Genomic DNA, 14749 nt, shown 5'->3' with positions numbered 1-14749 from the left:
TGACCCTAAAGCCCACCGCCTCTCCAATTCGGGTAAAACAATACTACTTAAGCAAGGAAGCCCGGGAAGGAATCAAGCCCCATATAGAGAAATTCCTTGGCTTGGGAGTACTTAAGCCCTGTCAATCAGCCTGGAACACTCCCTTATTGCCGGTCAAAAAGCCAGGGACTAGAGACTATAGACCGGTGCAAGACTTATGGGAAATAAATAGCAGAGTGCAGGACATACATCCTACGGTGCCAAATCCCTATAACCTGCTCAGCACTCTCCTTCCTGAAAAGACTTGGTATACTGTGCTTAATCTAAAAAATGCTTTCTTCTGCCTGCCCTTGCATAAAGACAGCCAACCCTTATTCGCTTTCAAGTGGATCGATCCAGAGACGGGATCCTCGAACCAACTGACTTAGACATGCTTGCCCCAGGGGTTCAAAAACTCCCCCACCATTTTTGACGAAGCTCTTCATAAAGACTTAAGCTCCTTCAGAATTCAGCATCCCAGAGTCACCTTGCTACAATATGTGGACGACTTACTGTTGGCAGCAGACACTAAGGAAGACTGAGTATGGGACCCAAAAACTGTTAAGTGAGCTAGTCGCAGTGGGGTACCGAGCCTCAGCCAAAAAGGCCCAAATCTGTAAAAGGGAAGTAATCTTCCTGGGATATACTCTTAAAAATGAAAAGCGATGGCTCACCGAGGCTAGAAAGAAAACTGTAACACAAATACCCCTGCCCACGACCCGAAAGCAGCTACGAGAGTTCTTAGGGACAGCGGGATTCTGCCGGTTGTGAATCCCAGAGTTTGCAGCCCTTGCTGCCCCATTATACCCCTTGCTCAAAGGGAGCGCTGATTTCCAGTGGGGAATAGCACAGCAGGAAGCCTTCGACAGCATTAAGAAAGCGCTCCTGTCAGCTCCAGCTTTAACCCTCCCAGATGTGAATAAACCTTTCACGCTCTACATAGAAGAAAGGAAAGGCATGGCTAGAGGGGTCCTAACACAGGCTTTAGGCCCCTGGAAAAGACCGGTGGCCTATCTGTCCAAGCGATTAAATTCAGTTGCCAGCGGATGGCCACGCTGTCTCAAGGCCATCGCGGCAGCTGCCCTCCTGGCAAAAGACGCAGACAAACTCACTCTAGGACAGAAGCTGACCATAATAGCCCCTCACGCCCTGGAGAGCATAATCCGCCATCCTCCAGATAGATGGATGTCAAATGCCAGAATTACCCACTATCAGAGCATCCTCCTAGACAAAGACAGGGTGACTTTCGGGGCCCCGTCAGCTTTAAACCCCGCTACCCTGCTCCCGGACGAGACCGCGGGACCTGTGCAGCACACTTGCCAAGAGATATTAGCTGAAGAAACCGGAATCCGCAGAGACTTAAAAGACCAATCATTGCCTAACTCGGAGGTAACCTGGTTTTCGGACGGAAGCAGCTTTCTCCAACACGGTAAGAGGCGAACGTGAGCGGCGGTAGTCAGTGGGACAAAAGTTATTTGATCTTCTAGCCTCCCGGAGGGAACATCTGCCCAAAAGGCTGAACTAATTGCCCTCACAAAAGCTCTAAAATTAGCAAAAGAAAAGCGAGCAACTATCTATACAGATAGCCGTTCTGCCTTTGCTACTGCCCACGTACATGGGGCAATTTACCAACAAAGAGGGCTATTAACCTCAGCTGGTAAAAAAATCAAACACAAAGAGGCTCTGACCCAATAACCTTGGGTAATAAGCGAGCAGATGAAGAAGCAAAAGCGGCAGCATTAAGGGACCTTATAAACTTGGTCCTAGTAACCAAAGAAAACCAGCAACCCCCTGAAACACTATCTGAAGTTGCACCCCTAGGAGAATCGGAAGCCCTAGCTTACATACAGCAGGTCCACCAGCTCACTCACCTGGGGACAGGGAAACTACAGCAGCTCCTGCAAGACCAGAGGGAATTGTACCCTCTGACAGCCTCAAAAAGGAAAGAGCTGGCAGATCGCGTAGCCAGAGAATGTCAGGCATGTCAAATTATAAACGCCTACCCCACAAAAGCTCCTAATGGAAAAAGACTAAGGGGAACTCAACCTGGGCAGTTCTGGGAAGTCGACTTTACTGAAATTAAACCTGCAAAATATGAACTTAAATACTTACTAGTTTTTATAGACACCTTTTCAGGATGGGTTGAAGCCTACCCAACTAAGAAAAAAACAGCCCAGGTCATAATCAAGAAAATTATGGAAGAAATTTTTCCCCGGTTCGGTCTACCAAAGGTAATAGGGTCAGATAACAGACCCGCATTTGTAGCCCAGGTAAGTCAGGGTGTGGCCAGGATATTGGGGATTAATTGGAAATTGCATTGCGTATACAGACCCCAAAGCTCAGGACAGGTAAAAAAAAAAAAATGAACAGGACAATTAAAGAGACCCTAACCAAATTAGCTATAGAGACTGGCTTGAAAAATTGGACCATGCTCCTGCCTTATGCCCTGTTCAGAGCCAGAAATACCCACTCTGCTCTCTTGTGTCATCTAACCCCTTATAAAATCTTATATGGAGCGCCAACTCCAGTCAAGGACATGTCCTCCATTCTAAAAATTAATAGTTCCCTTCATACCCCCTTGCTTGACAGGCTGCGAGCCTTGGAAAAAGCCCAGCGGTTCCTGTGGCGGCAGCTCTCCACCTCCTACCAGCCAGGAGACAACAGAACTCCGCATCAATATCAGGTGGGAGACTTCATCTACGCCCGCCGCCACCAGGTACAGACTCTTAAACCTCACTGGAAAGGACCGTATCAGGTACTCTTGACCACCCCCACCGCAGTCAAGGTCGATGGCATCGCATCCTGGATCCATGCGTCTCATCTCAAACTTGCGCCTTCGCCCTCTGAGTCCCAATGAAAACTGGAAAGGACTGACAATCCTCTCAAGCTGCGGGTTCGTAGGGTTACTACTCCTTCTCCTTCTTCCCCCACGGGAACCCAATTCCAACCCGCATAAGCCTTGGAAATGGACAATATCCAGATGGGAAAATGGGAAGACTATAAAAACTTGGGAGGGAGCAGGGGAGCCTTCGTTCCTGGTACCCCCTTGTAATCTTACCACTCTGGGGGTAACTGTCGCTGCCGGTATAGGCAAAGGGACTGCTGCCATTGTACGTAGCAATCAACAAACCAGTCAATTACAAGCCGCGATAAATCAAAACTTAAAAAAAATAGAAAAATCTGTCTCAGCCCTTCAGAACTCTCTAACCTCCCTTTCAGAAGTAATTCTGCAGAATAAGCGGGAACTTGGCTTACTTTTCCTTAAAGAGGGGAAACTATGTGCAGCTTTAAAAGAACAGTGTTGTTTCTATGCGGATCACTCTGGTATTGTTAAAAAGTCCATGACAAAACTCAGAGAGCACCTTCGTGAAAGACCAAAAAAAAAAAAAAGAGGCACAACAGGGATGGTTTAAATCTTGGTTTACTAAGTCCCCCTGGTTAACAACGCTATTATTTGCTCTCGTTGGGCCTTTAATTGTGTTACTTTTAATAATAACTATAGGACCATGTATTCTAAATAAAATTATACAGTTTTTACAGGGGCAGATTGAAAATGTCAAATTAATGCTCATCAAACAACAGTTCTCAGTGTTAAATAATCCAGAAAATCTCTAAGATTAGAGATATATATGAAAAGGAGTGGGGAATGTAAAAGGGAATTTTACAAAGCTTAACAGTAGCTAATTTTTCCTGCTTAATTTAGCTATTTACATATATTTTAGCTTCTGAAATATCCAGCAAAAGCATTTGTGTCATTTTATATTCACGGCTATGCATTTGGTGTGAGTTAAGAATTATAAAGAAAAGAATTATGGGCCCCATCAGGCTGAAGATAAACAATCCTGGCGCCAAGGTTACTTGTTGTAAAACTGTTAAGAAATGCTTATTGTAAAACTGTTCTTATCTGCTTTTTTGCTAAACAGCACCTGTGACCCATGCTCAACCCCCACCCCCCTCATCTTACCCTTTAAAAAGCTTTTGCAAACTTAAGTTCGGGGCTCTCTGTTCCTGCGTGTTCAGGGAGCCCTACACATGTGTGGAAAATAAACCCCTTGCATGTTGCATGAGAGAACGTCTCTTGGAGTTCTCCTTTGCGTGGCAAAACTCTCGGATTCTCAAATTCTTACAGGAACCATTAAATATTTCTTGTTCTGTATTGTTCCTATTGAATATTTTCTGACTCAGGTGTATATGAGTTTTTATATAAAGAAAGGCAGCTCATTAAGAACAAGCTCAGAAATTAATTTTTTTTTTGCTCTGCTAAAGGTATGGTAAAGAAGCAATCTTTTAAATCTATCATAATAATAGAAAACATTACAGCCTTGAGGCTGAAACCAATAACAATACTTCTGTACTAAAGAAAAGAGCTCTAAGGTGGGCCACAGTGGCTCAGCAGGCAAGGATGCTTGCCTGCCATGCCAGAGGACCCGGGTTTGATTCTTGGTGCCTGCCCATGTAAAAAAAACAAACAAAAAAAGAGCTCTAGTGACTCTGAAGTCTTCATTGAGACCCCTGTAGTTTCTAACAATGTTTTCAACACACAAATATACTCCTCCATTCGCCCACTATGATTTCCCATTACCCTGATGCTACAAGGAGATTAAAATTACTTTAAACTCTAAAAAGACTTACAGCAATGACCTAGGTCTGTTCTTGTGGTGAATCCTCAGCGTCCGGAGACACTCAATTTCCTTGGATACTTTAACACAAAAGCGGAGTAGTCCCTTCTTAGAGTCCCTTCGTGGTCGCCATCTGTTGGCCGCCATCTGTTGGCCGCAGCTATGACCCTAAGGAATGTTAAAGTAAAACGAGAGAGAGACTGGGATCAGGGGATCCGGAGACACCTTCTTCAGACAAGTTTATTTTCAGCCAAGTACAAAATTACATACTAGAAAGAAAGGTAATAAAGGTTGTTTGCATGCAAAAGCTATATAATGCTAAAGTAAGTTCCAGGGAGTAAACACTTTTAACGCTAGGATGTTGATTTCCCTTAAGCAAGTCTCTTCCACACCTCATTGTGCTTTATCTGCATATCTCAGCTTCTACTGAAGTTCCAGATCCTGAAAGCTCAAGTCTGCATTTCCTCACAGACTTGTGTTTGCAAGCTTTAGGTTAAACAATAACCCTGTTAACTCCTACACTGAGCGCCTCTCCTCTTTTAAATTAGACACTAAAGGGGGCACCTGAATTGCACGTGTAGGATATTAGAACCAGTGGATCTTCTGGGCCAACTTCCTCCATTTTCATAGATGAAAAAACTGAGACACAGAGATGAAGGAGTTTGCCTGTCACAGAATTTGTTAGTGACTAAACTAGGACTAGAATGCAGATCTCTTGCTTTCTCTTCCAGCACTCTTCACCATAACAAACTGCCTCCTGCCTTCCAGACTTTAGAGGATTCTTGTAGGGTATGCTGATCTGGATCAAGTTAATCAAGGCTGATGAACTTACTAAGAGTTCCTCACACCATAATGTCATCATCAAAGCTTATTAATGATCCATATGTATGAACATGGGGCTGGAGGGTGGAGTAGCATGAGGTCATGGAAAGTGTGCTGAGTGCTGATACCTGTGGAAAACAAGATGTAGTGGACAGAATGAACTGATGTCTTTTGTCATCCAAGTCAGTTTTTCTATCACCCTTTAATAACTATCCTCCTTCTCTACCTGCCACTCCCAGGGAAGTGGGCCAGTAACACAGGTCTGGGTAACCATGGCTCCCCATTCCTGCCAACATGGTGATGGTTCAACTGAGGGTCCTTTGAAGAGAATTCTCAGTTTGGAATTGGAGGAACAACTGTCTTGTTTAGGGTGGACATGGTGCCATAGGACTAGAAGTCAGAGAAGACTGTGGTCATTTTTCTAAACAAATAGGGAAGACTTGCCCTAGGAGGAGATAAGAGATTTAAGCAGAAACCTAGAGCTAAAACAGATGGAGAATTGAGTCCCAGTTCCAATTCTCAAACCCTCACTCCTACAGCTTTCCTCAGACTCCCTGGGTTATCCTCATTATTATCCCTAGCTACACAAGCCAATCAACTCCCTTTTGTGATTTAAAGTTAGTTTGAGTTGAATTTTTGTTATTGGGGACAAAGAATTTTGGCTAGGAAAGATAACAGTTAAAACTTACCTCAGACTGCATGATTGTGAAAACCTTGTGTCTGATGATCCTTTTATCTACTGCATGGACAGATGAGTAAAAAATATGGATAATTAATAAACAAATAATAGGGCGAACAAAGGTTAAAACAAATTGAGTAGATTGGAATACTGGTGGTCCGTGAGAGGGAGGGGTAAGGGGTATGGCATGTATGAGTCATTTCTTTTTTCTTTTTTATTTCTTTTGCTGGAGAGATGCAAATGTTCAAAAAAATGATCACGGAGATGAATATACAACTAGGTGATGATATTGTGAGCCATTGATTGTAACCATGTCAAGAATGTTTGTATGTCAAGAATATGTTTGTTGTTTACAATAAAAATTTAAAAAAAAGCTTACCCCAAAACTCCTTCCTATTTTAAATAAGTGGATTTTCTATATTCACTGTGGTTATAGGATATTATTACCTTCCCTGTTACCCTGTATACAAAGGGTCAGGCTGAGAGTCAACCTTTCAACATGAGTCTCATGCACGGGAAGCAATTCATTTTTGTGTTTCCCCACTATTGTCTGACCTGGCGCTCAACAGGAAGAACATATTGCTAGTGAAGCAAAAAGCACAGTTCATGTGATTCTGTCTACAATGCAAGCCTTGCTCTGAAAAGCATTCAGCTGTTTTGCAATACAGACCCTTTACTAAAATGTGAACTAGTGTGTCAGTGTGTATCTCTCTCAATTTAGAAGGCAGCATGGGGCAGAGAAGAAGCATAGCCCAAACCTTGGGGGATAGGACTCTAGTCCCAACTCCATCTTTTTCTTATTGGGAGACCTCCAAGAGAGTCCTTTAACTTCTCTGGGCCTCAGTTTACCAGTCTATAAAAAATATAATACTTGAGTGACATCATTCTGGCTCTAAAATTGTATTATTCTCTAAGATCTATTTATGTGCATCATCTATGAATGGCAGGTCAGTCAAAGTGTTCTTGAGCCAAAAGGTTAACATGTTTAACCATGCTGTGGGGTTTTTTTAAAAATCAGTCCTTAGGGCAAACCAGGTGCAGTATCCCTAAGTATCTTTCAATTAGACATCTCTGTTTCTGGCTCCAAAGTGCAGCCCTGCTGTCCTTGGCAAATTATACTACCCTTGGGGCTGATTCCTAGATAATGCCTAAGGAAGTGAATTCCTTCTTCTGAAATACTAATTACAGTGAAGCAACAATTCTGTACTTTAAGCCTGGGGAAGAAAGTTTCCCTCACATTCTCACCTCTGCCATTCAGACTCCTTTTGTCAAACCTACCTCCCAAACAGTGAAGAGTCAAGGGTTGCTAGGAAACTGGGAGCCTGAGGTAGCAGGCAGTGATCAAGCCAGCCTTAGGTGGTAGGGGATGCTAAGAAACTGAACCCAGCAGTTGAGTGAGTTGAGAGGCGAATACTCCTCCTGAACTCTTGGTCTAGTTTTAAAAGGCTGAGTTAAAGTAAAACTGAGGGTGGGATGGGGGGGGTGGGGGAAGAGAGGAATTTTGGGGAAGAGCTTATGGGTGAGAGGCAGGAATCTAAGATTAAGCACCTCGTGAATGCTGCATGAGGCTCTGTAGATAGGAGAGAAACTGCAGACTTACTGCTTAGAGAAGATGAATACCTAGGAAGTAATTTTAATTGAAGTTCCTGGCCAAGTGAACTGGGACTTCCAGTTTCCTACATTCCTCAGGCCTGACATAGCGGATCTGCAGGCTCCAGATCTCAGGATGGCTAAGATCTATATGACTGTCTGAAACTCTGTTTCCTGGGCCTGAATGTGTCACCAAGAAGCCCTCAAGCAGATCCAAATGCAGATACATTTGAAAAGCTCTGCATGGCAAGAGATTGATCCAAGAAAGCTCAGTGGTAATGGGTGGGAGTCCCATCAGGGTGTTAGTATGGAGACCTCAGAGTCTCATCATTAAGACTACTCTAAGGTAAAGGCTCTGCTCACCAGTCATGCTGTTCGCAGGGACACAAACTTGCTTGGCACATGCTTGGCACACGACAAGAGCTCAGGAAGTTGTTATCATTGTTATTATTACTGTCTTATTCATCTTTTCCTTCCACCCTCAAGGCTTTTCCTCTGTAATCATTTTGAGGTGACTAAGCATTATAAATGTCTTCAAAGTAGGCCTTTTCTTCTTTTAATGCCCACTAAAGTCTTCTTATCCCGTTCCTGACCATATATCAGTCCCAACCCTCGGAATCAGTTTCCTTTGGCCATTCAAGAGTGACAATGCATGCCAACATCTGCCCACATAACCCAAACTTGACACACCCAAGTATCTAACAAACCATGTAACACATGTTACCATGTTAGACCAAGAAAATGCAACACTTCTTTATCTTAAATTGGGTAATGCTGTATGCATATTTAATGTGGTGTGTGGCCTGCTTCAGAGGTCACTGCATTTTGGTGGGGCAATATAGCCCTCAGGTGAGTCTTTTGTCTCGGTTTCTGACCTACACAAAGCTGCCTCTGCCTGAGGTTATGGCTTGCTGCTTGCAACAGCAGCACCGTAATAGCAAGATCTGCATTAGAAGGAATCACATCCAGAATGATTTCCTGTAATTTTTCCTGATGCGTAGTGGTTGGGTCACATGAGGTCTAACATCACCTGAAGTTAGGTGCTTCTGGGAATGCTGCCACTGGCAGTTCGCTGGGCACACCTGGAGCATGTCTCTTTCAAGAGATAGAAAAGAAAACAAAGCAGAGCAAAACAAAAGCTATGTGCCAGCTACAAAAAACTTCAGACAAATCTCAAGGGGGGAAGAAAGAGAATCGTAATACTAACTCCTGAGAATCCAAACTCTCCCTCCTTAGTATCCATTCAAATTTATAATCCAAAGGACCTTTGGAAGGCTTTACCTGTTCAACCTTCTAAGAAAGATTATATCTAAAATTTCAAAGCATGTAAAAGTTTCCAGGACAATGAAGGTGCACCTGTTTAGGTAAGTGGCTCCAATGTCACCAGCCTTTAGAGCAGTGGCTCTCAGCTGGACTGTCCAGATGGAGGGAGAGGGTGGGAAGGGGAGAGGGTTAGCGTACGTGCCCTCCAGCAGGGATTCTTGTGCATTGTACTAGTAGAGACCCGGAATCTTGGGGAAAGGATTGTGCAGGTCAGTAAATGAAATTTCTATAAACCTCTGGATGAACTAAATATAATATACTCAAAATAAAATGATCTGCCATTATTAAGCATGCTGGCAGTTTTAATTGCAAAATTCACAATTTATAGAAAAATTATAATAATAGTAAAAGAATACTCATATATCCTTCAATTAGATCCACCAGTTGAAAGCATTTTGCAATATTTGCTTTGTTTTCCTCTCGTGTGTGTTTGTGTCTAACATTACATATATACATATACCTAATATTATATATATACTACCTATATATCAAACCAAATGACACAACTTCTTCCCTTACTTGGTTCTGTTCCACATTTTGAGAATCTCTGCAGTATCAAGCAGTTGGTTCTCATGCTCTGCTCTGTTCCATGTAAAGATAAACTGCATACTTTACCCTCAATATGAAAAGAGGACATTGTCCACTCAAACACAGTGACTACCTCTTCAATTTCACTGAAGTGGAAGGGAAGTACTACGCATATAAAATGACCTATCTGGGGCCCTGGTCAAACTGGACAAGGGTTGAACTTCAAATATTTTCAATTTCCTTTTTTTTTTTTTTTTTTTTTTTATCAACCAGAGATGAGGAGGGTTGCAAACTGACACTGATTTTTTTGGTTCTCTCTCCATTTTGGCAAAGGCTCTATAAGGAGTGTCACAGACAGTTCCTGGCTGTTCAACTCTGAATCCTTCAGTCTCCACTCTGCCCTCTGACTCCCTCTATGGGTGAAGTTTTTAATATAAAAAAAAAAACTGCTGAAAAATGCCTTACCACTGGATCCCACGGAGTCTTCCCATTTCCTCACACTTATACCCTCAAAATACTCAACATACTACAAATATATTTGTATATTTGCATGATCATTTAAATTTAACAACTCACATCAACAATTATTTATTAAGCATCTGGTATGGACCAGGGTCATGGAGGTCCCAAACAGGATCTCTGCCCTCATGGAGTTTATCATCTAGCAGAGGAATGCAAGAGGTCAACCTCCCAGAAGCTCAACAAAACATAAGCAGGATGGACACAGAAAAAACCCACACCTAAGGATCATCATCATAAAATTGCTAACACCAACACTAATCCTATATCCCACGAGAAGAGGGAAGGGTGTTTTATGCACAGGGAAACAATGAAAAGAAGCAGTGCTGAACTTCTCACCAGAGCTGATACAAGTCACAGAAGAAAAGAGGCTACCGCCTTAGAATTGTGCATCGAGGGAAAACAGCCTTAAAAATGAAGGCAAAATAAAGACATTCTCAAAACAACAAAGGTAGAGAGAATTCTACATCAGCAAACTTTTTCTATAAGAAACGCTAAATTCGTGGGGGCAGAAGGCACTCTTTCACTTGCAAGGGCATCAGATGTGCACCCATGGGAAAGGAGTCCAAGATTTCTGGAGGCCATCCTGGAGACAGCAAAGTATGACCAGGGGCTGATTAACAGTGCTGTAACACCAGAGACAATAGTGACCTTTGAAGACCATTAAATAGCTTCAAAGAGGACACAGGCTCAGGGGAGTATCCCTAGAGGGCCTATTCCCTAATGCAATTCTAATAAATTATGTAAAGAATCCTGTGATCTCAGAATGGCATGCTGTGTCTTTTTTTCCAAGTCCTGCAGCCTAGAAACAACCTCACAGTGGATTGTGATGTCAACTGTGCTGTAGCTATGTCCAAGCAAGGGGAAAGACGTCCCTCCACATACTCAGGCTCAATAAGAGGCCCCATGTTGACAACTCACTTCTGGTTTTGGCTCCAGAAAGTGGTGGTTGAAAGGTGGGCTGTGAGTTGGGAAGATCCATCACAACACTGTCTCCCTCCTTGTACAGGAAACTATCATTATTTGGAGATGACATGGTACTGTACTTGGAAAACTCTGAGAAAGCTCCTTGACTAGTGACCAACTACAGCAAAGTGGCATGAGAATAGATTACTGTATGAAAATCAGTAACATGGGTGCATGGGTAGTTTAGTGGTAAGAATGCCTCCCTTTCATGTGGGAGACCCGGGTTCGATTCCCGGAACAGGCACCTAAAAAAAATAATAATAAAATAAGTAATGTTTCAATATACAAGGAATGATCTAACTAGGAGACAAAGAAAAAATCTTTTGAAAAAAGTCACTAGAATAATCAAGTATCTAGGAATAAACTGAATTGGGGATGTCAAGGACACTGAAAATTACCGAAGAGTCTCAAAGAAATCCAAGAAGTTCTAAGCAGGTAGACATTCTGTGCTCAAGGGCAGGAAGGAGAATGTGGTGAAAGATGCCAATTCGACCCAATTGATCTATAGATTTAATGCCATACCAATCAAATTTCCAAGACTTGGAAGACGTGGAAAAGCGAGTTAGCCAATTTATTTGTGAGGGGAAGAGATCTCAAATCCCTAAACAAATACTTTTACAAAATCGAAGTGTGAGGATTAACACTTCCTGGCTTTGCAGCTTACTATAAATCCAACATGGTACTGACACAAAACATTGAGACCCTGACCAACAGAATTCAGCAGAGAGGGAGGACAGAGATAGGCCACCTAATCTATGGTTGATTGATCTGAGATAAGACCCCCAAACCCACTGAACTGGGGCAGAATAGTCCTTTCAATAAACAGGCATGGGAGAACTGGCTAACAATGGCCAAAAGAATGAGACAAATGTGCTGGTTTGGAACTGTTGTGTGCCCCAGAAAAGCCAGGTTCTTTAATCCTGATTCAATAGTGCTGGGTGGCATCATTTTTATTCAGTGGTTTCCATGGAGACGAGACCCACCCAATTGGGGGTGGGACCATGCAATTAGGTAGTTTCCACGGAGATGTGTCTCCACCCATTCAAGGTGGGGTCACTTACCCAAGTCCTTGAAGAGGGAACAACTTTGGAGAAAGCTTCAGATCTGACACAGGCAGAGATGTCTGCAGGTGCAGAAAGACAATGCCCCTGGGAAGCCACTGGAAATGAGCAGCCAGGAGGGAAAGCTAGCAGATGGCACCATGTGCTTTCCCAGCTGACAGAGGAACCCGAACATCATCAGGCCTTTCTTGAGTCAAGGTATCTTTCTCCGGATGCATTAGGATGGACATTTTTATGGCCCTGGAACTACAAACTTGTGACTTGATACATTCTCTTCTATAAAAGCCAACCCATTTCTGGTACATTGTGTTTCCAGCAGCATTAACAAGCAGTTCTAGTTTGCTAGCTACAGGAATGCAAGATACCAGAAACGGAACAGCTTTTCAAAAGGGGAACTGAATAGGTTGCTGGTCGACAGTTTTAAGGCCATGGAAATGTCCAAATGAAAGCAAGTCTATAGAAATGTCTGATCTACGGCATCCAGGGAAAGATAACTTGGTTCAAGAAGGCCAATGAGGTCCAGGGTTTCTCTCTCAATTGGAAAGGCACATGGTGAACATGAGGATGTCTGCTAGCTTTCTCTCCAGACTTATAGTTTCATGAAGCTCTCCCAGGGGTGGATTACTTCTTCATATCCAAAGATCTCCAGTTGCATGAGCTCTGGCTCTGATCATTCTCGTGACTCTGCTCTGTGGCTCTCCCATCATTGTGAAGCTTTCTTCAAACTGTTTCCCTTTTGAAAGGATTCCAGCAAACCAAGTAAGATTCACCTGGAATGGGTGGAGTCCCATTTCACTTCCTGTAATAAGAGGCAAATACCGACAATTGGGTGAGCCACATCTCCGTGGGGATAATCGAATCAAGTTTCCAAACTACATTACTCAATAGCTGTTCAAAGAAACGTTTGCTCCCGCAAGATTGATTAGGATTAACACATGGCTTTTCTAGGGTCCATGAATCCTTGCAAACTGGCACATAGGGTAAAGCTGATTTTGGACACTCTGGGCCAGAGGGAGAGGGAGGAAGGAAAAAAAAAAATGACTGAGGGAGGGAGAGGGAAAGGAAAAAGGGGAATAAAGGAATAAAATGTCCAGTCCTAGCTGCGTTTTCCGGTTAGCAAAAGGAAGTGAAGGGTGGTGAAGAGAGAGCTTTTGCTCAGCCCATCTGGGAAAGTCCCATTGACTTAACTGTACATTGCAACAGACCTCCGTGTGCTGAACCTCCGGTATAAAAACAAATAAACAAAAAACAAATAAAGAAAAATTCAACAAATGGTGATGCCATACTGGGGTACTCACCTGTAAAAATAATGACACGTGAACCTGCCATCCAGCCTACAAAAACAAAAGAGAAAGAAAATTAATCATGACTTCAAACGGTTCGAATTTGTCCCATCATCTTGCATTCCTTGCATTGTTTAGTGGCTGAAATCTTTTACATTTGGGGGACAATGAAAAAGCACCTGCACATAGCATTCCATTTTGGCATCAGCCTGCATTCATCCCTGGCAGGGTGAGCCCATCCTCTGTGGAGGCCACGGGGATCGGGGAGAGAGGGGGAGGGCAGTGATCCTCCCCTGAGGGGACAGCTGAGGTACAAGGACAAAGGGCTGTGAGACAGTGACAGCTCACAAAGGACGGCAGAGTATCAATACGGCTGCACAAGGTCTGCAGGCCGAGTGGTTACTCCCCTTGCCAGGACTTCAGTGAATCTGTCGGGAACTCACTCTCTAGCTCTGCAGCAACGAACAGACTTTGCATCGAGGTTCAGCGTCCCAACAGCATCTGTGCCCCGGTAATACTCTGTGCCCACATCCCCACTTCTGTGCCCCCACCTCTGTGCCCACACCCCCACCCTGCCCTTGGGGTGGCTGACCGGGATTGAGACCTGCTGGGGAGCCACCTCTGTGACCCCAGGCACTGCTGATTTCTGCCAACAGGAGAAAGGAAGAGCCAGTGACCTGCCTTGCCAGTGGTGCTCTGCTATAACAACTTACCATGAGCTGCGACGGTCTACTTCCATGTTATACGGGAAACAGGGGCCCTGCAGTGAACATGTTCAACAACACCATGGGAAAACTGCAGCGCCAGCTCTACAAGGGGGAGTACGACATGCTGAATTATGCCCCCATGTTTGAAAGTGACTTCACACAGGTCACCAGGAAGGGGGAGTTGGCTGACCTGCACACCTGTGTTGGAACGGTGACCATGGGCATCACGTCCACCAGCCCTCACCTCTTCCTCCCCGACGTCATGCTGCTGGCCTGGGGTCACCAGCTGTGACAGCCACATCAGCAAAGGAAGAGGCTGCAAGGCTGACTTAGACCTCACCAGGCTCCTGCCCTTGAAATTAGTGAAGATCTCCATACATGATCGGGAGAAACAGCAGCTGCACCTGAAGTTTGCCACTGGCCACGACTACTACCTGCCGCTGTGTCCCACTCAAGATGGCTGGGAAAGGGAGGTAAAGGGTCATTGGCAAGAAAGGGAGAAGGATGAGGAAAAGGGTTTTTTCAATTTCTATTGAAATAGAAAATTCTGCAAGTATAATCTGCAGGGGTTAGGAAAACCTATCTAGTCTCCACCAGCACAACTCCACTGAGATTCCATGCTAGAGAATTAGTC

General features: G+C 43.9%; 1 protein-coding gene and 1 long non-coding RNA gene across 3 annotated transcripts; one reads left to right on the top strand and one right to left on the bottom strand.

Moving 5' to 3' along the window:
• The first annotated feature begins 677 nt into the window (after positions 1–677).
• On the top strand, positions 678–4082 carry LOC143681108 (uncharacterized). 2 transcript variants are annotated; one of them, XR_013174363.1, is made up of 2 exons: positions 678–1447; positions 2155–4082. XR_013174363.1 is itself a non-coding variant. In XM_077157876.1 (2 exons), the coding sequence occupies exons 1-2, from the start codon at positions 976–978 to the stop codon at positions 2781–2783; spliced, it is 648 nt and encodes a 215-aa protein (XP_077013991.1). In that variant the 5' UTR covers positions 711–975; the 3' UTR covers positions 2784–4082. The 2 variants fall into 2 exon arrangements, 1 of the variants encoding a protein (XP_077013991.1); XM_077157876.1 differs by having other exon boundaries at positions 711–1447; positions 2608–4082.
• A 793-nt stretch (positions 4083–4875) lies between these two features.
• Positions 4876–13924, bottom strand: LOC143681111 (uncharacterized). The gene is made up of 5 exons (XR_013174364.1): positions 13588–13924; positions 13424–13459; positions 12126–12924; positions 6149–6198; positions 4876–5587 (listed from the first exon to the last, which is right to left on the bottom strand). It is a non-coding gene; the product is annotated as an uncharacterized LOC143681111 (long non-coding RNA).
• Between the last annotated feature and the right edge of the window lie 825 nt (positions 13925–14749).

Source organism: Tamandua tetradactyla, chromosome 4 (assembly GCF_023851605.1).
Source record: "Tamandua tetradactyla isolate mTamTet1 chromosome 4, mTamTet1.pri, whole genome shotgun sequence".
Classification (NCBI taxonomy): domain Eukaryota; kingdom Metazoa; phylum Chordata; class Mammalia; order Pilosa; family Myrmecophagidae; genus Tamandua; species Tamandua tetradactyla.
This window is presented reverse-complemented; position numbering and strand designations above follow the sequence as displayed.

What these genes read in the sequence shown, in the direction of transcription:
- LOC143681108 (XM_077157876.1), top strand. Translation starts at nt 976, where the DNA reads ATGGCTAGAGGGGTCCTAACACAGGCTTTAGGCCCCTGGAAAAGACCG. An exon ending in AAGCAGCTTTCTCCAACACG is followed by an intron (nt 1,448 to 2,607) that starts GTAAGAGGCGAA and finishes CTTGCTTGACAG; the next exon opens with GCTGCGAGCCTTGGAAAAAG.